General features: G+C 41.5%; 2 protein-coding genes and 1 long non-coding RNA gene across 3 annotated transcripts in view; 2 read left to right on the plus strand and 1 right to left on the minus strand.

The window, feature by feature from the left end:
• The window catches only part of LOC116549336, a 23,642-nt gene extending 21,590 nt beyond the window's left edge, over positions 1–2,052 (plus strand). Inside the window, exons 2-3 of the long non-coding RNA XR_004267814.1 lie at positions 1,586–1,588; positions 2,017–2,052. This is a non-coding gene — a long non-coding RNA (uncharacterized LOC116549336). The remainder of the gene's footprint in view (positions 1–1,585; positions 1,589–2,016) is intronic.
• Positions 1–21,623, minus strand: part of MAN2A1 (mannosidase alpha class 2A member 1) — a 177,190-nt gene extending 155,567 nt beyond the window's left edge. The window contains exon 1 of the mRNA XM_032274837.1: positions 20,454–21,623. Within this exon, the coding sequence (XP_032130728.1) occupies positions 20,454–20,588 (135 nt within the window). The 5' untranslated portion in view covers positions 20,589–21,623. The remainder of the gene's footprint in view (positions 1–20,453) is intronic.
• LOC116556003 (translation initiation factor IF-2-like) lies at positions 20,646–23,191 on the plus strand. Its single transcript, XM_032285286.1, has 2 exons — positions 20,646–20,835; positions 20,959–23,191. The coding sequence occupies exons 1-2, from the start codon at positions 20,646–20,648 to the stop codon at positions 21,726–21,728; spliced, it is 960 nt and encodes a 319-aa protein (XP_032141177.1). The 3' UTR covers positions 21,729–23,191.
• The last annotated feature ends 2,931 nt before the right edge of the window (positions 23,192–26,122 follow it).

Consider the following 26,122-nt stretch of genomic DNA (forward strand, 5'->3'; position numbering starts at 1 on the left):
ATATATTTATATATTTTATATATATATTTATATATATATATATCACATTTTATCTTATACTTACAGTATTATTATACTACAAGCTTAATACGTGAGTGCCGACATTTCTCCAGATCTTTCTGTACGTTGAGGAAAAGATCATTTTAGAGCCACGTACACAGCAAAACTGCCTATAGCTCAACAAGTACACACTGAATAAGAAGATGACCCTTCCTGGGAATATTTTTATTATGGCCTTGGTCCTATAAGCCATGGATAAGACTATTATTCAAAATAAACATCAGAGGAAGCATTTCATGAAAAAAGGATCCTATAGACATTAAAGACGACTTTCAATCTCATTTAGCTTTAAAGATATCTCTAATCATCAGTACCTGGAATTCTGTACTGAATTAAGTACATGGAGAAAATTATGGCCTAGGGATATGTGCCCACAATGGTGTAAAGCACATCATTTTTAAAAATTACATTACGCAGTAGAATAAAGTCTCCCTCCAAACAGCTGAAATTCTTGAAATAAACACACCTCATAAGCAAATTCTGTACATGTGACAGAGAAGAGTGGAATGACCTTAAAAGGATGCACTTGTAGTCTGCATTAAAGAAACAGAAATCATAGATAATGCTTCAATTATGCTGAGAAGTCAAAGAATACTGATAGTAACATTTCAGACAATTCTGTAGGGCAAGAAAATCACTTGTGAGAAAACTACTTTATTCTTTGATTTGCTAATCAGTTCTACAGGGAGGCCATAGCATTGCACTGCTGAGGAGTGGGGAAGGAAGTCATGATATTTGATTTACTCCACTTTTAGTGAAAGAGAAAAACCGAGCAAAAAATTACATATCAAAGACCTTTGAAAGAACAAATTCAGAGTCCATTACAAGGCAGAACAGGATCAGTAACCACTCAGTCCTATGAACGAAATCAATCAATGTGTATCCACAGCTAAATCTATAAATTTATTACATAAATATCTACCTCAAGCAGGACACTACCTGCTGGGTCTTGGCCTCACCATGATCCCTCCAGCATGGCTGAATCTGTGTATCTTCTCCTGCCTTCCTGGAAAAGTGTGTGCCTTTCCTTCTCCCTGCTTCAAAGGCCAACCCTCTGCTGAGCAACAATCCCACCTATCTCAACTGCTCCAAGGCTTTGTTCTCTGTTCTTTTGATTAAACCCTCTCAACATTGCTCCATCAAGCTCCACTTTTAAAAGCAACTCATTCTCAGTAACGTAACATGTTGTATTAGATAAAACTACTGAAATTGCCATTCTCATAGGTAAAACATAGTCAAATATCACCGATTTTGTCAGTTCAACTTATTATTTGTTACGTACATCTAAAAAAGTCAAACTCCTTGCTTTCCCCGCTTTCTGTCCTTAACCCCAAGTGACAGTTAATTTGGGGTTCAACTTGACTAAAGAATATCCAGATAGCTGGTCAAACACTGATTATTCTCAGAGCTTCGGCAGGCACTGAGCCCATCCTTTATCTACTGAAAGTGAAACCCAGGTGGTTTGAAAATCGATTAGAATTAATGAGCTGCTCCAGGTGTATCTGTGAGAGCGTTTCCAGAGAAGATAGTGTGTGAATCAGTGGACTGAGTGGAGAAGATATGCCCTAAATGTGGCAGTCACCATCCAATCAAATGGGAGCCCAGATGGAACAAAAAGGCAGAGAAAGGGCAAATTCTCACCCTCTCTCTCTGACAGCCTGACCACTCTTCCTCTCTAGCCCTAGATGTCAGAACTTCAGGCTCTCCAGCCTTTAGACTCCAGGACTCACACCAGTGGTACCTGGGCTCTTGAGCCTTCCGCCTTAGAATGAGAGTTCCACTATTGGCTTCTCTGGTTCTGAGACCTTTGGACTTAGACTAAGCCGTGCTACCAACTTCTCTGGTTCTCCAGCTTCCTGATGCAGATGGCCTATAGTGGAACTTCTCAGTCTCCATAATCAAATAAGCCAATTATCTTAATAACTCCCTTTACATAAGAGAGAGAGAGAGAGAGAGTGTATGTGTGTGTGTGTGTGTGTGTGTGTGTGTGTGCGCGCACGCGCGCACGCACGCGCGCCTGTCCTATCAGTTCTGTCTTTCTGGAGAACCCTGAATAAAACACCTTAGTTCCCCTTCAGGGCCCCAACGACTTCATGTACCAGGATTATCAAGAGTCTCTCTTTACTCTTTATCCTCCTTCCTTACAAATTCCCATTCATTCATCTGCCCATTACAATCAGCATCTACTCACAACTGCACCAAAACTGACCTTGTAAAGTCCCCAAAGACTCCCATGTTTCAAGCCTGATGAAAAGCACTCTGCCCTTACCTTATCTATCATCTCAGAGAGTATTAGGCAGAGTGGAGCACTCCTCTCTGGAAACATTTTCTTTACTCATTTCCTGTACAACATGCCCTAGGTTTTCCTCCTGCCAGCTGTTTATGAGTCTCCTTTGCTGGCTACTTCTCTTCCAATCTCTAAATGTTAAAGCACTTCAAGGTTAGCTCCTTGAGCAAATACCTCTCTATACTCTCTTACATGATCTCATCCACTGTATGATTTAAATTCCATGATGTTTCCCATATTTATATCTCCTGCCGGAACCTCTCCTCTGAAAAACAGACCCATATATTCAAATGCCTACCTGATGTCTCAAATTGGCTTTCAAACTTAAGTTCAAAAATCATCCTCCCCAAAAAGCCACCTACAGTCCTCAGATCTCCAGTAAGAGGCTTTAATCTCTACCTAGTTAAGCACCCTTAAAATTAAAACATCGTACACCAGTCAGTAAAGACTGAATATATCTTTCTCTCAACTTAGGTTCACCTTAATCTTATCTCCGTTTCAAGCCAGCTCCTCCCTACCCTAAAACCATTGTACATAGTCTCCCTTTACATAATGCTTCAACCCTCATGCCAAATGTCACCTCTGTATAGCCTTCCCCAGCCATTCTAAAACAGTCTCCTCAATTTACTGTTTGTCTCAACTTATGTGTTGTTTCTCCTACAGTGTTGTTATTGTTTATCTCAACTTATTTGTTGTTTCCTCCACAGTGTTATTACAATTATCTATTTTATTCATGTATTGCTTCCCTCTTTTCCTCACTAAATGGATCCCTATATCGACAACAGGCACCATACTCAAGTACTGTACCCCGATGCCTGCTTGGCTGACACACAGCAGAATCTCAGGTTGTTAAGTCCGGACACACCCACCTCTGCACTCAGCACCTGACTCTGCGCCCCACACCTGGCTCTGCACTGGGCACCTAGCTCTGCCACATGGCTCCCCTGGAAGGCTCCGGCTGGCCGGCTCTCACGCCGGAAAACCCGCCCAACAACCCACCAACCAACAGCGGCCTGCCCCGTCCGAATCCCGCTCCCCTGGAGCCAATCAGAGCACTCAGCTGTTGCTCGGTCCTCCTAGCCATAAACCCTGCCCCGCCCCCTCCACCCCAGGAGGTCAGCGCAATTTCTCTGGCCCCCTTTCCCCGGACCAGAGAACCTCGCCCAGGAGCTGAATAAATTGGCATTTAATTTTCTTATACTGGCCTCAGTTTCCTCATTTTAAACTCGGCAATAACCCTTACACAGGTATTTATTGGGAGAAAAAAAAGACGGAAAGAAAAAAAAATGGTGTGTAACATTTTTTTCTAAGTAGTCAATGTTATGTTTTGGCATATAAACCCATACCAAAAGTAATACAAATAAAACACATTAACCATTTTGAAAGAAAGAAAATCCAAAAAAGTCTTCACTGTATCCCAAAAAGTAGGTAAGAATGAGAAGGAAAGAGCTAATTAATAGAGTGGTTTTCATGGCCTGTTTGGGAAATAATATAGAATGGAACTCACGTTTAGTCACAGGATGACACTTATGACCTTGTGAATAGAGTACAATACATGGTTTCCTTTCTAGAGCAAAGATTATGGATTCTGTATAGTCCAATCAAAAGATTTCCATTTTCACTACCATCGGTAACCTGGCTCAAGAGACTGTTTTCACCTCATGTGGTGAGTGAAGGGAGTTTGGAAAAAGAACCTCAAGATAATTCTGGACTAGTTCTTATCATGGTAGTGACTAAGATCTGCACTCAACCAAATCAAGCTTCTAGTTATAAGAGCTTTAGAAGATATATTATGTTTATAATATACCCACCAATAGTAGCATTCAAAAGAAACAAAACTTTACCCCAATGTGTGTATATGTATCTGAAATTTATGATCTATACCACCTTTCATTTATGTTTTTTTTCCTTCAAATCTAATTCTGTTGGATTCAGCATATCACTCCAACATATCAAGTTCTTTCTGGACTCTGATTGTGTCATCAGATGTGCCCACCATGTAAGAGCAAAGATTACCTTTATTTTTAATGACTTCCTTCACAGATAAAGGTGAAAGAAATTAAGCTTAATGATTAAGCACATGGGCTCCAGTTCAGGCTATCTAGCTTCCAATACTAGTTTTGGCACTACCGGCCATGTAATCTTAGGGAAGTAACTTAATCCTGGGCCTCAGTTTCCTTATGGGCAAAATGCAGATGCTAATACCCATTGCTTGGAATGGCTATGAAACAATTTATGATAGGACGTGCCAACAAGTAAGCACTGAAGAAGGTATTACTGCAGCTGCTGCTACAAAATAAAAGCATGGCTTTTGAAAAATCACTTTGAAGTGTACTACAATATGTACCTCCAGACAGTATGCATCATAATTAAGAACAGACTCTGATGCCAACCAAAATTTGAATTCTGGTACCACTACTTAATGGCTATGTAACTTTGAGCAAGTTCAAAGCTATATAACTTCTCTGTGCCACAGTTTCCTCATCTATAAAATGGAGAGAAGTAATACCTAATTCATAGGGTTGTTATGAGGATTAGTTAGCATCTGCAAATAAATTTAAAGAGTGCCTGGTACAGTAAGCAGAATTCCCTGTCCTAATCCCTGAAGTCTGTGAATACCTCACCTTACATGACAAAAGGAATTTCACTGATGTGATTAATTTTAAGGCTTTGAAGATGGTAAGAAAACCCTATCTGACATGACAAAAGGAATTTCACTGATGTGACTAATTTTAAGGCTTTGGAGATGGGACTAAAACTCTAGAATATCTGAGTAGGCCCAATGTAATCATAAGGGAAAAGAGGAAAATGGAAGAGTCAGGCCAGAAAGGGAGATTTGAGGACACAAGAAATCACAATGATGCTATTGCTAGAAGGGGGCCTTGAGCCAAGGAATGCACTCAGCCTCCAGAAGCTGGAAAAGGCAGGGAAACAGATTCTCCCCTGGAGCCTCCAGAAGGAATACAGCTCTATAGACATCTTTATTTTAGTCTAGTAGGAATTTTTTCAGACTTCTGACCTACAGAATTGTAAGACAACACATTTTTTCTTGTTTTATGCCACTAAGTTTGTGGTGATTCGTAGGGCAGCAAGAGGAAACTAATATACCTCGCAAAGAGTTGGCCCTATAAAGCTTTTAAAATGTTCTTATGCTTAGTCCTTCTTAGAGAAAGCCTTACCCAAATCTCCATCATCAGAGCTGGAGAGGCATGACTCTAAGGAGCTGTGAGCCCAAGAAATGGAGGGTAAGGCCATGCAACCTCATAAGTTGTCTCTCAGGGGCATAATTTAGTCTAACAAGGCTCTACACCTAACTTTTAATAAAGGAGTAAAAGACAGAGTTCCCCTTTATGGTTAAAAGTAATTTTCAGAAAAAGCAGCATCAACATCTTTATCTTAGACTGAGTTTTAGAGTCAAACAATTAAAAAGCTTTAAGCCATTCTGGAGCCACGGTGGGGCAAGTGGAGTAAGAGGCTGCAGTTTGCCAGGTGAAAGCCATGACAGCTTGGACAGGCAGGGAAGGAACATGAAAGAATGACAAGAAAGATGAGCTAGGAATGGGAGGGGCAGGAAAGAAAAAAAAATGGCCTTTCAGTTTTGTGCTGAGGCAAGGGGGAGGCTTATTGGGTGACATTGTAGAGAATCAGGACCATAAGCCAGTTCATTGGGGAGGAGATGGAGGGGCAAATGTTATATCCTGAAACTATTAGATATCTGAATGGTGGTGTCAGTGGACATGCAAGTCTGGAATTCAGGAGAGAAGTCAGTGCTAAATATTTAAACTTGAGTGGCCAGAATAAATATGAATTTCAAGCAATAGGAACAAATGGGATTACCTAGAGAAAGCGCACAGATCTGCCTTTTATGATTTAAAATGGCTCACCAGGCAATTCTCACACATCCCCAGTTAAGAACCTCCGCATTACAGCTAAATATAGAAACTGCAATTTGGTAAAAGAGAGTCTGTATTTCCAGCAGGGGTATCATCATTATTGTTGCAGTCCCTGGTCAGTAAGTCACTATTCAATCTCTACAGAAAAACTCTGCCTTTAGTCAGATCTCTGAAACTTAACAGGAAGGCTTTTGGGTTTGATAAAATAACAGGTAACCCTCCTAGTGCCCATTCCACCCCTTAAGATGTGTAGTGCTGAGGCCAAAAAGAGTGTGAACTGGGGCTGTGCCCACAATTCTGTATGTATCTCCACCTGTCCATCAACAAGCCACAAGCCAGTTATAAATTACCTTTTAATAGTATTTTCCAGACCCAAAGCTTAACATGCCTGAATTTCTTCCAAATTGTGGAATTTGTCTTTGTGCAACCACTTGTCCATTCAAAGAAATAAATGCCTTCATGATGTGAGCATAAAAAATACATAGTTACAGAATATCTTACCAAATCACAGGAGAAATACACTCTTTCCTCAGGCAAATCATTTTTCATAAACCTCACACCTTCCTAGGTATGACAGTAACAGAGGCTGCTCAGATGCAGGTAAGAGTGCCAAGCCCAACATCACGTGCTCTGGCAGGGCACTCAAGGGACTCATAACTGCAGGTGGGCAACCAACTTAGCAGCTGCCAGAATCACGACACAGGATCCAAGCCTTGACCTCGAATAACAGCATCTCATTCTCTCACCACCCTCCTCCAAAAACGTGATCAGGACTCCAGTTGCTGACGTTTTCTACAAGTTCCAGGAGGCAGCACCAACTCCACCCTGTGAGTTTCCAGATGTATGTTTAGATTAGAACCATACAGCCCTATCTGCACCAGCCCAATATGGCTGCACAGAAATTATTTCCTGTTGAGGCAACATTTCAGACATCAAGCTATTATATAAAATGAGACTATGCAAAACAGATACCCACTTAAAAATACTGGAAGAAGGGTGTATAAGTAGGGCAAAGTGTGTAGATTATAAAATTTTAATAAAATGCAGTTTTATTACAAATCCATTTAACAACTGCAATTAAGTGCCACTAAACATATTAACTGTTGACTAATAGAACTCTTTAATTCAGCACTTCTCAACCTATTCTATGGAACAGTATGTTTTGCAGAATATTTTTAAAAAGCACACCAACTTTTCTTCTAAAACTTATTTTTAATTTATATTCTTATGCTTAGCACTCTGACAGAGTCTGCCAACAGTGTATCCACCCAAGAATTTGCACAAAAGTTCATGTGATACACTTCAGACTGCAACAATTCTCAGGTAACCAGGGTCATGTTGTTACACATCATATAGGCAATGACGGCTGGTCTATGTTGGTAATCTGTCTTATTTTTTTGACAAATGCATATCTTTGTACACAAGGTTGTTAGGCACTATCCATTTATACTACCTAAACTCATTTACCATGTATTAATGTCATATATTGTATGTTAGGATACGCCAACAAAAGTTCATCAAGTTGGTATTATAATTTTACACAAGTAATTCTGAAAAACAATTTTAACACAAAAAGAGAATAATTGTCAGTAATCAACCTAAACAGTGTTGGCCTATTAAAATAAATGAAACTGACATGTCTAAGATCATTTTTCATACAGAAATAGTTTTGGAAAGCCTCAGAGGGCAGGGTTGTATTAAGTAGATAATCAACCCCCCTTCAACTTTATTTATACTAATCATTTCCTGAATAAGTCCCTTCTATTTCTTATTGACAGGAGACAGGTATTTAAGCAAGTCTCACCTGAATTTTTATAAATCCTGAATTTCCAAACTATTCTTTATACAAGCACTACAGACTCTAAAGTTTTACAAATTCTTTCCTATTGTCTTTCTTTATGAAAATCCATCTGCACCAACTAGTCTACAAGAGCAAGGTGAGACACAGGAAATACCACAGAAGCAACAAATGCAGTAGTAAGACATAATACGTAACAATATAACAATAATAGCAAACCTCTAAATATCATACCATCGGCTATCAAAGACGAGTTGAGGATGCAAATATCTGGAGTTCTTCCCAAATCTCTTTGGCTTAAAACAATTACTGATTGGATCTTCTACCTAAAAGTCACAAGAAATATCCTATATCTCAAGTGTTGTTATTGACCCAGAGGTAGCCCTGGGTCAAAGATAGTTTTTTACTTCTTCAGTTCATGGGATCAGCTACCAGCCCAACAGTAGGGGTTTTTCTTTACTATCAACAAGAGGAAGTTTGGAGGGTATTCTCAGAAATCTGTCTGACCTTCAGAACAACCTTTAACCTTGCAGCTCCCTATTTGGGGTGTTGCATCTTTATCCTTAATAAATCTCTCTCTCTCCCTCTCCACCACCTCTCTGGCCGTCCTCCTTCCACACACACACACAAAAGTAATTTATGTTCTGTCTTACAACCTAGAAAAAATAATTTAGTCCTATCATTTGTGCCAAAGATGAGAAGGGCCTTTTTTAAACTCCTACTAAAATGCTTCTTTGAAATCCTCCCTTCTGATAATCTTTTCTTAGGTAAGCTGATCCATGAGCTGCTGGTTTCTGACAATTTGAACACAAGCTGCTTTATTTCATTAACATCTGCTACACAATATTCTTAACGTAAGATGTGCAGCTTTTGGATATAAGAAATATACTTGGCTCTGCCTTCACTAAGCTCGGTCCCCAAGTGAGCTCATTCATTCTTGGCTATGCTGATGACTACCAGATCAGCATCACCCTTTCCTGATCTCTAAATGGCTTTCGAGCACACTTGGTTACTTCCACTAAAGTCCACTTCATCATAAACGAAACTGAACCTGGCTTTCCAGATCAGCTTGTCTTTCAAACTATCCCCTTCTGCAGATTGTACACCCAGTTTCCAATACCCCAAAGGAAAAAGGTAGGAGAAATTTTCTGATTCAAGCCACTCATCATTACCCTTGATCAAATCTGTTAAGAAGTCCTGGTCCTTTTCTTTACAAAATGTCTCCACATTTTTCATCCTTTCAATTCTATCCAATTCAATACTGGTACAGGGATTTACTGCCTTATGTCTGTATTACCTCAAACAGATTCTCAGCTGCCTTCCTGCTTGAGTCTTCCTACACTTAGCTACCAGAATAATCTAGATTGAATATTCTCTTAGCTCCTTTCCAGGTCTAAAATTTTCTACAAAATTAATTCTCTCACACTGCTTTTCTCAAGCAGCTTCCTGGTATATTCAATAACTTGGAGTGGTTCACTACTATCTAACTCACAACTCTTTAAACTCTCAGAGTGACTTGCAATCTGATCCTGAACTAACTACAGTGTTTTCCCAACTACTGTCTACAGGCACCAAAGATTCTAAATCAAGCCAATCTCCTCCAGGATTCAAAGCCTTCAGAAGTACTGTACTTCACACTAGCAATGTTCTTTCTTCCTTCAAAGTACTATCCAATGGCAAAAGCTTAGCTTCTTTCCCCTCTCCTTTAATCAACTTAAGCCAGGCCATCATCAGAACGTGTTTTTGATTTCTCTTTAAGGCCTTTGCCTTTATAACAGGAGTATAAAATAATATCATTGACTCTTGTTTTCGTCTTAGCTCCTATATCCCCAGAACCTAGAAATGTGCCTGCTACATAAGTATGCTATAAACCTCTGTCCATTGATAACAAGTAGCATTTACTGAGCACTTACTATATGCTAGGTACCATTCTAACCTCTTTATTTTTTAATGAATAATAGCACTTAACTGTCTCTACTAGTTTTCCAAATGGCAGTTTTGTTTTTCTAAATAATTAAAAAGTTCTTTCAAAGCAAGTAACATATGTCTACCATAAGTTCTATATTACCTAATGCAGTAAATTTTCAAATACATGCTGCATATGGGCACGCTACAGCCAGAAGGCCAGTGATGCATGTCCCAGGTATGCTGTGACTGGGCAAATTGCTGAGGTCTAGTTTATGTGACTCGGTGCCCTTATATGAAAAATCAAAGACTAAAAATTACCTGACCTGGAAAGACCCAGCCTACTTTACAATTCTATGCCTGAATTTTTCATATGCATGACTTTTCTGGAATGCTGGTGACTGTTAAAAGAATGACTACTTCACTGGATTCTAAAAACGCCAATTCAGGACTTTTTTATGTAGAAAATGATTCTAAAAATGATTCACATTCTCAGGCTTCAACGTTCTGATGCTCTACAGGTAAAATGTGACCACCAAGGCCAGGACCCATAAATTTCACATTCCTCTACACCTGTGGTATGAAGCAACAGAAGAGAACTGCTGCAAAGTACATCTCCAGCCCCGAAGTCCTCACCCTGAAGGGAAAGGCTTCTCATCACAAAGGAGACAAAGTGCTATCAGTCCTAGAAGAAGCATGGCAATTTGAGTAAATAGTAATTGTGAATGACCAAAATAAAAAAAGGAAAAACTTCAGACTTTAAATCTTGATAGGCACAAGAGACCAAAATGTTGGTACATGCTGAGTTGTAAAATGATTTTTTAAATAATGAGATTCAACAGATAGGAATCAATAACTTCTATTTCCTTTGACACTAATGAAAAGGGAAAGGAATTAGAAATAGAAATAGAAAAAACAAAATGCTACATACAAGGAAGTCATTGTCCAAAAGTAATGGAAACTGAAATACAGCATGATTCTTACCAGCTGGAATATAAGATAAGAGACTCCACTTGCTCTGATGCTCAGAATATTTCCTTCAAGTGGCACAGGTTTAATGACCAAGATTATCCCTTCTTCTCTATGAAGCCAAACTACCTGACATACACTGAATGGTATTTATCATCATAAAATTGAAAACGCTACATGCTGGTTTTCTATTTTTAACATTTTTTATTTCTTTAACTGACAACTAGGATGTGAGGGCAATCTGACTGCAAAATCTGTCACCCCATTGATCGCTAGGGTTGATTCAGCTGATCTGGCTGGCTAGGCAGGTGTCCCCTTCCTCTCTCATGTCCATCCCTCCCAAAGCTGCATGCTCGGTCAAAGAGGATGACTATCTCTGATAGAGGAGGACTGGTCTTCGGTCAAGAGTACATGAGGAGCTGCACTACCCCACTGGAATCTCCAAACAAGCTCTCTTTAACTGACAAATAAAAATTGTATATATTTATCAAGTATATCATTTTGAAAAATGCATACATTGTGGAATGCTAAATCAAGCTAATTAGCATATGCATTACATCACATACTTATCTTTTTTGTGGTGAGAACACTTAAAATCTACTCTTTGCAATTTTCAAAACTACAACACATTATTATTAACTATAATCACCATGTTATACAATGGATCTCTTGAACTTATTCCTCCTAAAATTCTGTATCCTTGTTTACAGGTTTTCAATTTTTGTAACCAACCTATAGTCAGAGCACATAACACATTCAGTCACAAAATGAAAAGTAGATGATATAAGGCATGTTGATATAAAAAAACTGATGGCTGAGAGAGGGTGAGAAATGAGAAGGAAGAGAAATGAGTGGGAGAAGGCTAAGAAGTGCCAAATTCTTTGACTGACAGAGTGGGGTGTCGACTTTAGGTCTAAAGTTGATGGATCAAGAAAACAAATGCAATTACATCATTGAAAGTTGTTAAGGCATACCAAACAGAAAACTTTTTTAAAAACTGGAAACAGTAATGGGTATTGCGTTAAATTCTTCATCTCTCCTAAAGGGAAACAATACTTGAAATTGGAAAGAAAAAAAAAGCAAAAAAGAGGTATACGCAACATTTAAAGAAGGAACCACACATGGAACAAAGAAATGGTCAGAAGTGGGGCTCAAAGAAAAGTGAACTAAGGATGGAGAAAAAAGAGAGAGGGATTCTATTGTCAACGTGTACCTTTCTATGTCATCTGAATTATTTCTATGTGCGCTTATACCTTTATACATTGCACATGTTTAAAAGAAAAAAATCATTGGTACTCTGGACTCCTCATTGAAGCCAATGAAGTTCACTGGGAAGAACACAGGACAGGGTCGGATTTGGAGTCTTCTCTGCACTTAAAAAAGCATTTAATTTTTCTGGACTTCCAAAGGCACCACCTGCAAAGGAGGCCAGTGGTAAATCCATCTACATGTGAAAAATGCACAAATGCATATATTTTTAAGTGGAAAAAAATACTTAAAAAACTCTACTTAACATTAACCTTAGTACTACTCAATGACACGCATTACCCCCATTTTGTTCAGACTAAGTATACTGCAATTTAAAGATGATACTAAAATCTCTGAGGACACAACTGCTATGGTGGCCTGTGTTACAGCAAAGAAAGTGGCATATAATCTTTAAAACTGAAGAAAATCATGAAAATTAGCAAGAATTACTCTTTGATAAGCAGAAGAGCAGGCCAGTACTTCTGCTGACAACCTGAAAGTACCCCGCCTCCAAGCTGAGCAATGCTCAGGATCCCTGAGACTGGCTGAGTTCCATCTCATATTTACAGCTTATGAAGAAGATACCTATACCTGAGCACTCCCTTCTCAGAACTAACTAACCCAAGCAATCAGACTGGGATCAGAATTCAGCCCATCTGTGAATTACAGCAGATCCAAATAGTTCTAAAGTCATGGTTTTCAATCTTGACGCTATGGATCAATTTTGCCTAGTTCATCGCCCAGAACCTTCCCTCCCAGAACGGTCCTACAGTATGAAACCTTCAGGTGAAAGAAGAGAAACAAATTAAACTTGTCAAGCATTTCCACACTCTAGCAAAGTTCCCCAAGGATACCTGGAAATATATGAAACATGTAGATAACACAAGTTTTAAACCACTCTCTAAAAACACAAAGTTTGACCAATGGTTATCTAATAACCAATTTACGAGAATTTTGTTTGTCTTTAACCCACATCTACTTTAACAGATCTAACCATGCTATTTGCATCCAATATTAACAATAGAGAAATATAGTTTAAACTAGTGATTGGCAAACTCTTTCTGAAAAGGGCCAAATATGTTAGGTTTTGTGAGCTAATTTCTGTCCTATCTACTAAACTTTGCCACTATTGTATGAAAGTGGCCAGAGACTGATAGATGAATGACCATGGCTATGTCGTAAAATATTATTTAAACCATTTAAAAATGCAAAAACCATTCTCAGCTCATGGCCCTATAAAGACAGGTTGCAGGCAGATTCTGCTCATAGTTAGCTGACTTAGGCAGAGTTTAAAACCAGAGGCCTTGAAGACAAAAGAGAAAGAGGGAACATATTTGTCAAGAACTTTATTATTTCTCTGCCCTCCCACCTCCATCACACTTTCTTAAAAAAAAAAAAAATGCTATTTAGAGGACAAAATGAAATGAACAGGAGGTAAGTCTCTATCCACTCTCCTTATTTTCCTGCTTTTTCTCATTTTAAGGAGTGATCAAAAGGCTGAAGCTCAAAAAGACAACTAGTGTTTTTTGATGAGTGAGCTCTATTCTTTCTCAGGATGCCTAAAATTCACTTACACATTTAGAATTCTAAACTGTAGTACGTTACAAAAAACACAAGGATAGATTATGTTCATATGTAAGTTAATGGAAAAAACTGAAGATTATTATAATGGAGCTTAAATTTTTTCCAACTGGACACAGGTATTCTGAGAAAAGCATTAGGGTCAGGTCATAGTAAACAGATCATCTTTTACTTTCTTCCAGCTGAATCAGAGGTTGGCACTTGTCCAGATTTATTCCTCTTGCCTTTTAGCATAGGTAGATAAGATATATTGATTAATAAGGTAGTATGAAAACTGTCTGCAAAAATATTTTGAAATGTCTGCAGTTTTCTCAAGCAGCCTTTTGATCACCCCTTCCTAAAACAAAAAGTGCTAACAAAGTGTCCTAGGTATAAAGAATAGGCCTTTGACAAGACCACAGCCAGTGTAGTTTCAACAGGGATGATTCCCACTTCCAGAGGATGTTAAGCAGTGTCTGGAGACATTGTTGGTTCCTACAACTAGGGGGACAGAGAGAGAAAGGTAACGTTGGCAGATATTGGGTAGACAGTAAGGATGCTGCTAGACACCCTATAATACACAGGACAGCCCTTAACACCAAAGAATTCTCTGGCCCAAAACATCAATAGCAACGAGTTTGTAAACACTGGAGAGAGGCAGCAAATGGTAGAGTATGTACAGTTTTTTGTTTTGTTTTATTTTTTAAAGATGGGGTTTCACCATATTGGTCAGGCTGGTCTCAAACTCCTGACCTCAGGTGATCCGCCCACCTCAGCCTCCTAAAGGGCTGGGATTACAGGCGTGAGCCACCGCGCCCGGCGAGTATATACAGTTTTAAACTAAAGTACTTAAAGGTGATCTCTTCTTTAGAAAACAGTATCTTAGATTTAGAAATTTAACATTAAGGCATTTACTAGATACGGGCAGAGAGTGTTGGTTCATGCCTGTAATCCCAGCACTTTGGGAGGCCCGAGGTCACCAGGAGATAGAGACAATCCTGGCCAACATGGTGAAACCTCATCTCTACTAAAACTACAAAAATTAGCTGGGTGTGGTGGCACGTGCCTGTAATCCCAGCTATACAGGAGGCTGAGGCAGGAGAATCACTTGAATCCAGAAGGCGGAGATTGCAGTGAGCCAAGATCATGCCACTGTACTCCAGCCTAGTGACAGAACGAGACTCCATCTCAATCAAAAAAAAAAAAAAAAAAAAAAAAAGCAGACATTTACTAGATACCTACTATGCACCTGTCTGCATAAAAATATAACTTAGAGCACTCTTTCAGAAAAGATATGGTATGACCTCAAGTGACAGAGTTCATCAAATAAAATAATTTACTTCCTCCCTATTCTAGGCAAATTTAGCAATACTCACTAAAGCACTAGATGTGAGCTCCATTTCAGTACAATTAATCCTCAAACTTGTCTGAATTTAAACACGGTTTCAACCTTAAAAATAGCAGCTTGGCTTGATAACTTAAACAGAAACCCATTTTAAAATGTCCTACTTCCTCTCCTGATCAACCTACTAATAACAACTGAGAAGCAAAAATCACTATTTTAGTGTTCTTCCTCCTTGCCTTAGTTCTGCTCAAACTTTCATAAAAGCTGCTGCTATCAAGAACTTTACCAAAACAGAAGGGACAAAAAATGCAGTAAGACCTTTACAATCCAGCAAACACAGGTCATCAGAGCTGCTAAATATCCTCCCATTTCCTTAAAGATTACAGACGTTGGAGAACAAGGGAAAACTAAGACTCCTGAACACAAAAAAAACTAAGAATAAACCAGGTGATCAGCAACAGCTACTGAACCACCTCACTTGTTCCAGGAAACTCTTGGCACTTCATTCCTTCAAAAAAGGCCAAAGTTTTAAGTTATCACAAAAAGCAATAGCTGACTCAAAAACAAATAAAAGTGATCATTTTAGTCCCTATTTTGCCCACAGCCCAGACACCCCTTAATGCAAATTAACACATAATAGAGAAAATCCCCTTCCAATAATACAATTATAACATCTCCCTGGCAACAATACTTGTTTAGGCCCTTATAACACTGTTCATCTGGGAACAACACACCCAATTAAAAAAAAAAACAAAAACCATAAACTAATATCTTCAGACCATAGACAGTCATGGATCTGGCCCAGTTGGTTTCTAGGAAATAAGCTTGGGTCTTAGTGAAAAACACTGATCAGGAAGAGTCCCACAGGGCTGTTGTACTGAAGAAAGGTTGGAGGACACGTGCCTCAAAAGGCTCTAATGTTTGTTCTTGCATTCCTAAATTCTTCTGCACTGCCAAAGTTCCATCACTTCCCAAAAAGCACAGATCTCCAGCATCATATCCCAGGAAATAAGACAAACTCCCTCATACAAATTTGAACAAACCCCAGCAGCAAGTGCTATTGTTTATAAACAGATTGCACTGAAAGAAGGGGAAGGAAATCATATTTTCCTTGTATGTCACTCTTAAGATCTACAGATTTATGAAAGTAAGAAAAAAGTTGGGGAATCAAAGTCCTAGTTAAACTTATTGACATGGGTCAACTTTCATCAATAACAACTACAATGCTGAACTCTTAAGAAGTACTACTGATGTATAAAGCAGGTAAGCACATTTCTGTATGTGAATTATAGTTTCACAATGCACAATAACAGTTTTAAAAAAAAGGCAACTGGGAGCAGTGGATCACACCTATAATCCCAGCACTTTGGAAGGCTGAGGCAGGAGAATAGCTTAAGGCCAAGAATTCAAAACCAATTGGTCAACGTAGCAAGACCCTATCTCTACAAAAGAAAAATTTTTAAATTGGCAGGGCACAGTAGCATTCACACATGCAGTCCTAGCTACTCAGAAGGCTGAGGTGGGAAAATGGCTTTGGCCCAAAAATTCAAGACCACTGCAGTTAGCTGTGATTGTATCACTGTACTCCAGCCTGGATGACAGAGCAAGACCCTGTCCCAAAGAAAAAAAAAGAAGGTATACAAGTTCTCACCCTCTAATGGCTTTCAAATGCTTATTTAAAGGCATTCTCACTTGATAAATGTTACATAGGCAAAAAGATAAAATTTTAACTTCACTTTCACATTTTCCATTAGTGTCTCAATTTCCATATTTTAAGAGTTAATATTAATCTCTTTGGTCATATGCTACACTAATTATTCAAAGAGTGATCATTTGTTATATAAAACCTGACTCATTAATTTAATTCTCCAGATCCAAACATAAGACATTAATAAGATAACCCTATTATACACACCACAGACAGTAAGCAACTTGTGAAATCTGCTTGTAAGAAGTAATGCCTAATTTCAGGGAGACCTTAGTTTCTCCCTTCCATCTGCTCAGATTCTTCCAAGTTATCATAAAGCATTTTCAGGACATTAGGCCAGGACCAACCTCTTATTCACAGTGGAATTTTTATTAATTTTTTTAGCTAAGATTTATTAACTCTGAAATATACACACAAGTTACAATAGATTAAGCCCCCTGTTGCCTCTAGTCCTCCACGGAATTCCTCCCAGAAGCAGAAGCAATGCTTCGGAGGGTTTCAAGACAGACCTCCAAAGAATATCTCAAAGGGAGACAGCTGTTCCAGGGTGGGAGAAACTGGAGCACCCTGAGCCAGCCCACTCTTGCCCCAGAGTCCAGTCAAGTGGTGGAAAACACAGAGCTGCAAGAGAAGAGAAAAAGAACAACAAAGTCTCCTCTCTGAAAAGCCACAAATAGATTGCTCTCAATCTAGAACGGTCTTTAAAAATACCTTGTTTACAAGGTGGACCTTAAAGCCTAGTAAAGTTTCCATATCAACTGAAAACAACTAAAATGGACAATTTAGAGGGACTCAATACCCATCTAAATAAATCATTCTGCTAGACACCAAAAATGACATATACTGACCAACAAGAATTCAGTACCCAAGCTTGTCAAAGAAATAAATTGCAACTTCCTTTTGCTGTGTTTGGTGTTATCAAATTAAGAATAAGTTAGAAGTAGTGAAGAAAAATAAAAGAATCAACTCAAGTTCTGGATGCTGGACTGCATAATGGTTTTCATTATAATATTTAGCTCTGAAATGAGCTCAAAGACATTCTGGGAAGGTATAAATCTCAAGTATTAAATGTTGCAGAAAAAAAAAAAAAAACATTCATTATGGCTTCAGAATAAAAGTTCATTAAAGAAAAGTCATAAGCTAAGGTACCAGAGAGCAACATGCTCTATATTAGGGGTATCCAGTCCCAGGACTGTGGACTTGTTAGGAACCAGGCCGCATAGCAGGAGGTGAGTGGCATAGCAGGCTAGCAAGCATTACTGCCTGAGCTCCACCTCCTGTCAGATCAGCAGCAGCATGAGATTCTCACAGGAGCACAACCCTTATTATGAACTGCCCATGTGAGGGATCTAGGTCACATGGTCCTTATGAGAATCTAATGCCTGATCATCTAAGGTGGAAGAGTTTCATACCCAAACCATCCCCCAAAACCCCATACTCCCCCCAACCCCACCCCCATCTGAGGAAAAAATGTCTTCCATGAAACCAGTCCCTGGTACCATAAAGGTTGAGGACGACTGCTCTATATTTTACATCAGGTCTTTCCATAAGCAGACAGCAGCCTAAACAGTAGGCAACAGATTCCTAAGAGACAAGACAACATAGTGGCTGAGAGCCTGGTCGCCAAATGATACCTGTTCAAATCTCAGCTTACAGCTATGTGACCTTGGGCAAACTAATCTCTCCGTGACTCAGTTCCCTCACCCACTGTGTGGTGGTTATGGGAATTAAGATTACCACCTAAAATACGAAGGCTAATATGACACACATAATAGTTAAGCTTACATAGGGCTCTTATAATGTCTATCTGCTTGGGGATTCAGTGGCCCTCCAAGCACTAAAACAAAGAATACCTTCTTTCTGCACTCAAAATCCAGTACAGAAAATCTGAGAAGGGCAATCTTAAATAAAAAATGTTCCACCTCCCAGTACAATACCAACAGCCTTCTCTTCCAGCAGCCCCTGTTACCTTTCATCAAACGCTTTACACTTAGGCAGAGCTTCAGCCTCTCATTGAGGACTAAGGATGGATATTGCAATATTGAAATTAACTTTGCCTAAGATTTCCCAGTAACTGAATGAGTCACTTGTGTCTTTAGAAACAGAAAATGTCAAGGTTGCCAGAAAACCCCGGTCCAGATGTTTGCATAAATCATTTTCAAGTGATCAAGCCAAAGCCAAAGGACATTATTTAAGGTAACACTAAGTAGAATATATCACTTTTTATCATTTTCCTGTAATGAAGAAAATTCTGAAAATGAGGTTACTGGAGAGGAAAAAAAAATCACAGTAATTTCAACCAAAAATTACACAACATAATCAAAGCTTAAAACTCCTTACCTTTTTCCAACCTCATCAAGAAGTACAAGCTCTGAGCTCAAGATTTAAAGATGCCCATAGCGTTTGTTTCTATTTTCTCTGTCATATTTCCTAGGGGAAGCAGAGGCTTTTAAAATTTTGATACATTCTCTGCAGCAAGATTTTTAATACCTCTCACCAACAAAACATGTTGAGTGCTCTGTATTGACGATAGCATCCATAAAAGGGTCTTTTTTCACTTTCAAAATAATTCCAGTAAAGTTTTTACTTTAATCTCAAATTCTAGCCATTTGCTCTAGCTTAATAGAATAAAATGGCAAGGATATTCTTTGGTCATTTACACTGTCACAAAAGATAAAAAATCTTATGTCAACTTCACGGTCTGGCTTCTCTTTCTCGTAAGTATAGTAGGAATAGTTAGATCGCCCTGTCAGGGTTTGAGTTCTTAAGTTTCATTTGTTACAGAGCACACTACACAATACTCAGTTTCACTGAAATTTCTTAAGTGCACAGGTTATTGGCAAATAACTTGCAACTGAAGTCCCACATGCCGCGAGGTGGGTACCCTTCCAAAGCGAACAGACTGTGTCCGTTTTTGCTTATTTTTGGTAAGTTTAAATAAGACTTTGGATGGTTCGTCTTCTCAACTCATTTACCAATTTAACCACTGGGCGCAGGACTGAGCGCCCCACAGCTTTCGGCCGAAGTATAACAAGCGCTTCCCCACTCGGTTCCCCATGTCTGCTACAAACAAACCAGATGTAATAGCTGAAGAATGACGACACTAAAATCAACCCACAGATCCACTTCTAAAAGGGCCGCAACACGAAATAAACTTCTCTCTCTTCAGAGGCAGTGGGGAAGGGGGAAAAAAGCCTAGGTGGGGTCGGTTTGGTCCATTTCCGCGACTGGGTGCGCGCAGCGGGGGGGTCTGGGCTACCTTGGGCGGCTTAACCCAGTAAGAACCGAGAACGACCCCACCGCGATACGCGATGCCGGAGCTGGCGGGGGCCGCCTCATACCGCGCCCGTTCCCCCGCCAGCAGGTGCCCGAGGCCACCCCAACAGGCCGGGTGCGAGTGCCGGAACATGGCCACTTCCCCCGGCGCTACGCCGCCGTCGCACGCCGCCCGGCACTTTGTTAACTCAGCGCGCCCGGGCGAGGTGGCTCCCGGGAGGTGGTCACTGATGTCCAAGACCTACACAGCCCCGGCTGGAGACAGCTGGGACCCTCCTCCGGCTCGGCCTCGCCCAGCCCGGGTGTGGGGTCGCGACGGGAGGGAGAGGTCGGGGAGCAGCTGGTAACCAGGAGCCCGCACGCCTGGCCCCTCCGAGCCCCGCGCCGCCTTCCCAGGTGCTTACCTGAGGAAAGGAGCCCTCGCGGCGCGGGTTCCTGGGGTAGTCTAAGTGACCCCGGTCCAGCATCAGGTAGAGCGAGAAAATCACCACACAGAAGATCGCACTGCCGAACACGGTGAACTGGCGGCTTAACTTCATTTTCCTCGAGAGACTCGGGGCTAGGACACTGTCCTCAGCCGGAGGAGACAGTGGACTATGGACTCCAGGAAGCAGCCGCCGGAGGCTCCCTTCTCCCGGGCTGCGCGCCCTCCGAGCTCTCGGCTGCGGGTGCGAGTCCCGGCCGCGCTCCGCACTTCGTCTCCGGCGACACCACACGCCCTTGGCCTTCGCCCTGGCCTGCAGCCCTCCCCGGGGCCAGGCGTCCCTCTCGAGGCGAGACTCGCTGGCAGCTGGGAAGGGGCTCCCACAAACTTGATCGCAAGCTCAATGCTGACCCCCGGCAGGGCGCGCGGGGCAGGCGTAGGAGAGGTCGCTGCCCGCACTTCCTGCCACCGCCGCCCCGACTGAGTCGGCAGGAAAAGTTTTCTCGACGAGGGCAGGCGTGTCCTCCTCACCCAGGGGAGGCGCGGGTTCTGCAGCTCCCGGGCCAGAGCCGCGCAGCTAGGTCAGAGGAGCCGAGGAAGAAGGAACAGGGTCGCGAGAAATCTGGCCCTACAACTTCTAGCCGGGACGGTCGGGCCCGCCCCCGCGGCACCGCCCCCGCCTCCCCCGACTGAGCCCCTTCCTGCCGCCGCCGCCACCGCCGCGGCCGGACCTGTGAGCACCCTGGGTTCCGGGACGCTGGGATCGAGGAGTTTCCTCAGAGCTAGCGTCCGCTCGCCAGCCTCTTCAGCCCCTCGCCGCCCCTACCTTTCCCCTCCCGGACCGGGGCTGCGCTGGGAGGCGCAGGGGGCGGGCGACGGCAGCGCTGGGAGGAGGAGAGGGAGAGCAGGGAGGAAAAGACCTTCCCCGGAGAGAAGCCCGCTCCAGCTGCAGCCGCGAGCCCCCTCCCTTTTTCCCGCCCCACAAACGCGGAGATGGCGGCGGCAGCGGCGAAAGGAAGCGCCGGTTCTCCAGCGCCACTTGGCGCTCCAGCACCACCCGCCACGAGCAGGAGGAGACAGCGGCGGCGCTGCGGCCGCTGGGTCAATAGGCGCCTGCAGCCCCGGAGCCGAGCAGGCGGCGGACCCCGCCCCCTCCCGACGCGCAGAGATGAGGGGGCGGGCCCCCCGGCGCCCAATCACAGTGCGCCGCCCGCCGTGCCCGCCCCGCGCCTGCCTCCCAGTGTCCCAGCGGTAGGAAGACCTCATAAGGCTTTTGTGACCTGGCAGGCAGCTTTCTGGGAGTTGAGACCTTGGGGACATTCAGGCGCCAGCACCCCACGCCCAACAGGGGTTGAGCTTATACCCCACTTCCTTTTGTTGCCCAGGTTTCCTATGCTAGGACACTCGGGCCCGGCGTGCCTGAAAGAGTACTTGGTGAAGGGCTGGAGGAAATGCAAGAGAAGAGGGCTGCACATTCCGTTCTGGCTATTTCCAACTTTGGTGACAGCCTGTTGAAACCTGGGGGAAACGAGTCTGACAAAGGGCCCTCCAGGCAGATGTAGACATCTGACTACGAAATCCATGAGTGTAATCTGAGAAGTGATGCTTGCGCCAGTTATTGATTTATTGCCTCTCAGCTCCAAATTCACCCTTTTTGACTGCACTGTGAAAATGGATCTGAGCCTTTTGAACAGTTTTTTCGTTTGCCTTCTGGGACTGAAGCTTTGTCAGTAGAGGGCGCTAAAGAGACATTACAAAAAAAAGAATTTTGCTTCCCGGTTTCGATGTATTGATAGGCTTTTGCAGCATACCTGACTTTCTCTAGTGCCAAGGTCCTACAGTGCTCAGTAACTAGCAGTTTCTTCCCGCATGCCCAACTCTAGGAGCTTTGTAGAGAAGGTGAGAGGCTACCCCATGAATAGCTTCTCTGGCACCCTAGAGGCATTTGTGACAAGTTGCAGAGGGCACATCTTCCACTAGTTTGCAGATGTAGCCCAATGGTGACTTCTCTGCCATTCAGTGAGCCAGGTCATGCGCTCTCCAAAAAGGTCTAGATCTTAGCCCTGGGAGGAATTGGGGAGATTCTTCATTGGGCACTCTGTCCCTCAGCCCAAGTGTTAGTTATAAGGTCAGCTCCTTATAGCGCTATTTCTATATTCTTTAGGGTTCTCTTCTTGCTAGTGAATCCCTCATTATTCTAATCCTCTATTATAGTTAATAATTCTTTTTATTAAGCCTTCCCTGTCCCAGGAGTAGTCCCGATAAATAGACCTGCAAAGACGGGATTAGAGGTCAGTTTGATTGAGGTTTTGAGCTTGAACTCCTTGCCAAAGGGAAATGTAATTCATGGCATGCTGGGCATCTCAAGCAATTATCTGTGGTTGATTCTGATGAAGTGCCAACTGAAGCGTGTGCCCTGGAGGCCCAAATGGCTGCTACACTTGACTGCTATGGTTATAAAGGTGACTAGAAAGACTATGGTGTGGGATGGATTCTTTTGAGTGCTTTCGAATGGTTATAAACCATTCGACAAGCACAGGTTTGTTAACTCTCAGAGTTATTGTATGAGAACCAGAGATATTCTGTAGAATTCTAAAATCTCTGGTTTATCATAGCAACAAGAATTATGCTGAAAATCAAACACAAAATTTTAATTTTCATGTTACTGAATTATAACTACTATTAAATTCACACACATTTGGAGTTTCTCATGTAAAAGGATGTTATTTTTTAATAATAGGATTTCAATACTTGAAATGGGTTGGACCCAGATGAAACTGACAATCTTAAACACTCAAACTCACTCATTCTCTTATCAGTGGAAGTAGGTTGCCCTCCAGTGTCTAAAGAAACTAGCCTTCCTCTGCTTGAAAACCTTGACTGTAGAAGATGACACTAAGTAGATGGGCTCCCTGATTTCAATGGAGATGACAGGATGTCAGAATAGCAGAGTCCAGGCAGCACATAACCAACAAAGACAAGGTGGGCACATCTACCTTAAAGGTCAGCAGGAAATCAGACTGCCTTGGCTTACGGAGATGCTCTGGAAACAAAGTAGGTAGGCAGTTGAATTAGATTATTGCTTGATATTTACAACAGGTAAAGCTCTAGGTCAGGAAGCCAAAACCTGACTTGAGTCACCACAGTGGATAGTCACAGTCTCTCAGTTCTCAGACCTAAGTCAATTCACAGACCCATAGTCACTTGGTTGAAGGAGAATCGGTGTCCCCTTTAACAAGGATCTTGCACCTTCCCATAGTACACGTGACAAATTCTTTCAAGCTTTCCCCAAAATGGCATGTGGCCATTTACTAGTGACTCTGTATTGGTGAAAAGGAAATACACAGATCATTTGAGTTTTACTAGACACTGGCTCTGAACTGATGCTAATTCCTAGGGATAGAAATCACCACCGTTAGTCCACATACCAACTATGAGGCTACTTTCCCAGTGTAATTGGAATATGTATTAATGGCATAATTTTAATGGCAAAAACAGAAATTACTTTTGCACCAACCTAATAATTGGAATAGGCATACTTAGCAACTGACAGAATCCCCACATGGGGATTTAGCCATAGAATGAGGGCCATCATTAGGGAGAGCTAAGTGGAAGCTCCAGGAGCTTATTGATTAATGATAAACTTAATCCGGAAGTGATTCCAATTGCTTCTGCTGTCTCAAATGTATTATTTTTACTGGAACCAATCAACATAGCACTTGGCACTTGGTATATAGCTATTATGTGGCTAATGCTGTTTTCTCTATACCTATTTGTAAAACCACCAGAAGCAGTTGGCTTTCTCCTGTCAGGGCCAACAGGATGCCTACACAGTATCATCTTGTGGGTATATCAACTCACATTAATATAGCCCACAGAGATGTTGATTGTCTTGACATGCCATAAAATATCATACTGGTCCACTACATTGACAACATTATGCTGACTGGACCTGATGAGCAGGAATTAGCAAGTATTTTGGGTGCCTTATAAATTTGTATTTGAACTAGAGAGAAGGAGATAATCATCTTGAGTATGAGATGACAACCCTAAAGTGGCCACTTCAGATGTGGGATATGCTCTAGGATGGTACAAGCTATAGGAGGACAAAACCACTGAGTTACTGAGAGATGAATCCAAACAGATGCTGTGGGTTAGCAATGGTTAGGATTGGGGGAAAAAGTGATTGCTTCAGGAACTGGTCATACCAATTATGTGGCCACGGAAGGAAAGTGGTATAGGCTGAATGTATCTCTTTAAAATACACATGATGAAGTCCCAACCCCCAGTATCTCAGAGTATAATAGTATATAGAGATAAGGTCTTTAAAGAGGAGATTAACTTTAAAAGGCGATTAAGTTAAAATGAAGCTGTTAGTGAGGCCCTAATCCAATCTGACTGGTGTCCTTATAAGAAGAGAGAGACACCAGGGATACATACACACAGAGAAAAGACCATGTGAGGACAGACTGGGATGGCATGCCAAGGAGAGAGGCCTCAGGAAAAACCACACCTGCTGGCACTTTGATCTTGGACTTCCAGCCTCCAAACTAAGAAAATAAATTTCTGTTGTTTAAGTCACCCAGTCTGTGGCATTTTGTTATGCCATCCCTAGCAAACGTATACAGAAGGCAACCACCTAGTTGATAGAAAATATTAGGTAGGTGCAAAAGTATTTGCAGTTTTTGCAGGTAATGGCAATTGTGGTTTTTTTAACGGTAATGACAAAAAAAAAAAAAAACCACACATTTACTTTTGCACCAACCTAATCTTTGCAAACCATATATTTTCAAACCAACTTAATATTTGCAAACCATGGAACCATTGCTAACCCATACCATCTGTTTGGATTCATCTCTCAATAACTCAGTGGTTTTGTCCTCATATAGCTTGTACCATCCTAGAACATATATACATGGGACTAATATCCAAAATACATATAATGAGCCCACATAATTCAATAGTAAATAAATAAACAGCACAATTTTAAAACAAACAAAGGACCTGGATAACATTTTTTCAAAGAAGACATACAAATGGCCAACAGCTAATATTAAAATGTGCTCTAGGTTGGGCACAGTGGCTCATGCCTGTAATCCCAGCAGTTTGAGAGGCTGAGGCTGGCAGATCACTGGTGAAACCCCTTCTCTACTAAAAATACAAAAATTAGCCGTGTGTGGTGGGAGGCGCCTGTAATCCCAGCTACTGTGGAGGCTGAGGCAGGAGACTCTCTTGAACCCAGGAAGCAGAGGCTGCAGTCAGCAGAGGTTGCATCACTGAACTCCAGCTTGGGTGACATAGCAAGACTCCATCTCAAAAAACAAAACAAAACAAAAAAAGGTTCTCTAATCACCAGGCAAATGCAAATGAAAGCCACAATGAGATATTACCTCACACCTGTTAGAATGGCTGTTAGAAACATGTCAAATAGTAACAAGATTTGACCAGAACATGGAGAAAATAAACCCTTGTAAACTATTTGTAGGATTATATACTGGTAACCCATTATGGAAAACAGTTTGAAGCTGTTTTAAAAATTAAAAATAGAACTACCGCATTATCCAGCAATCCCACTACTGGGTATATATCCAAAGCAAATTCTCTTTTTGAGAAAATAAATTTGGGTTATCTTGATCACTTATTTACTTT

Source organism: Sapajus apella, unplaced genomic scaffold (genome assembly GCF_009761245.1).
Source record: "Sapajus apella isolate SASKATOON/1434 unplaced genomic scaffold, GSC_monkey_1.0 scaffold1, whole genome shotgun sequence".
NCBI classification, from domain to species: Eukaryota; Metazoa; Chordata; class Mammalia; order Primates; family Cebidae; genus Sapajus; species Sapajus apella.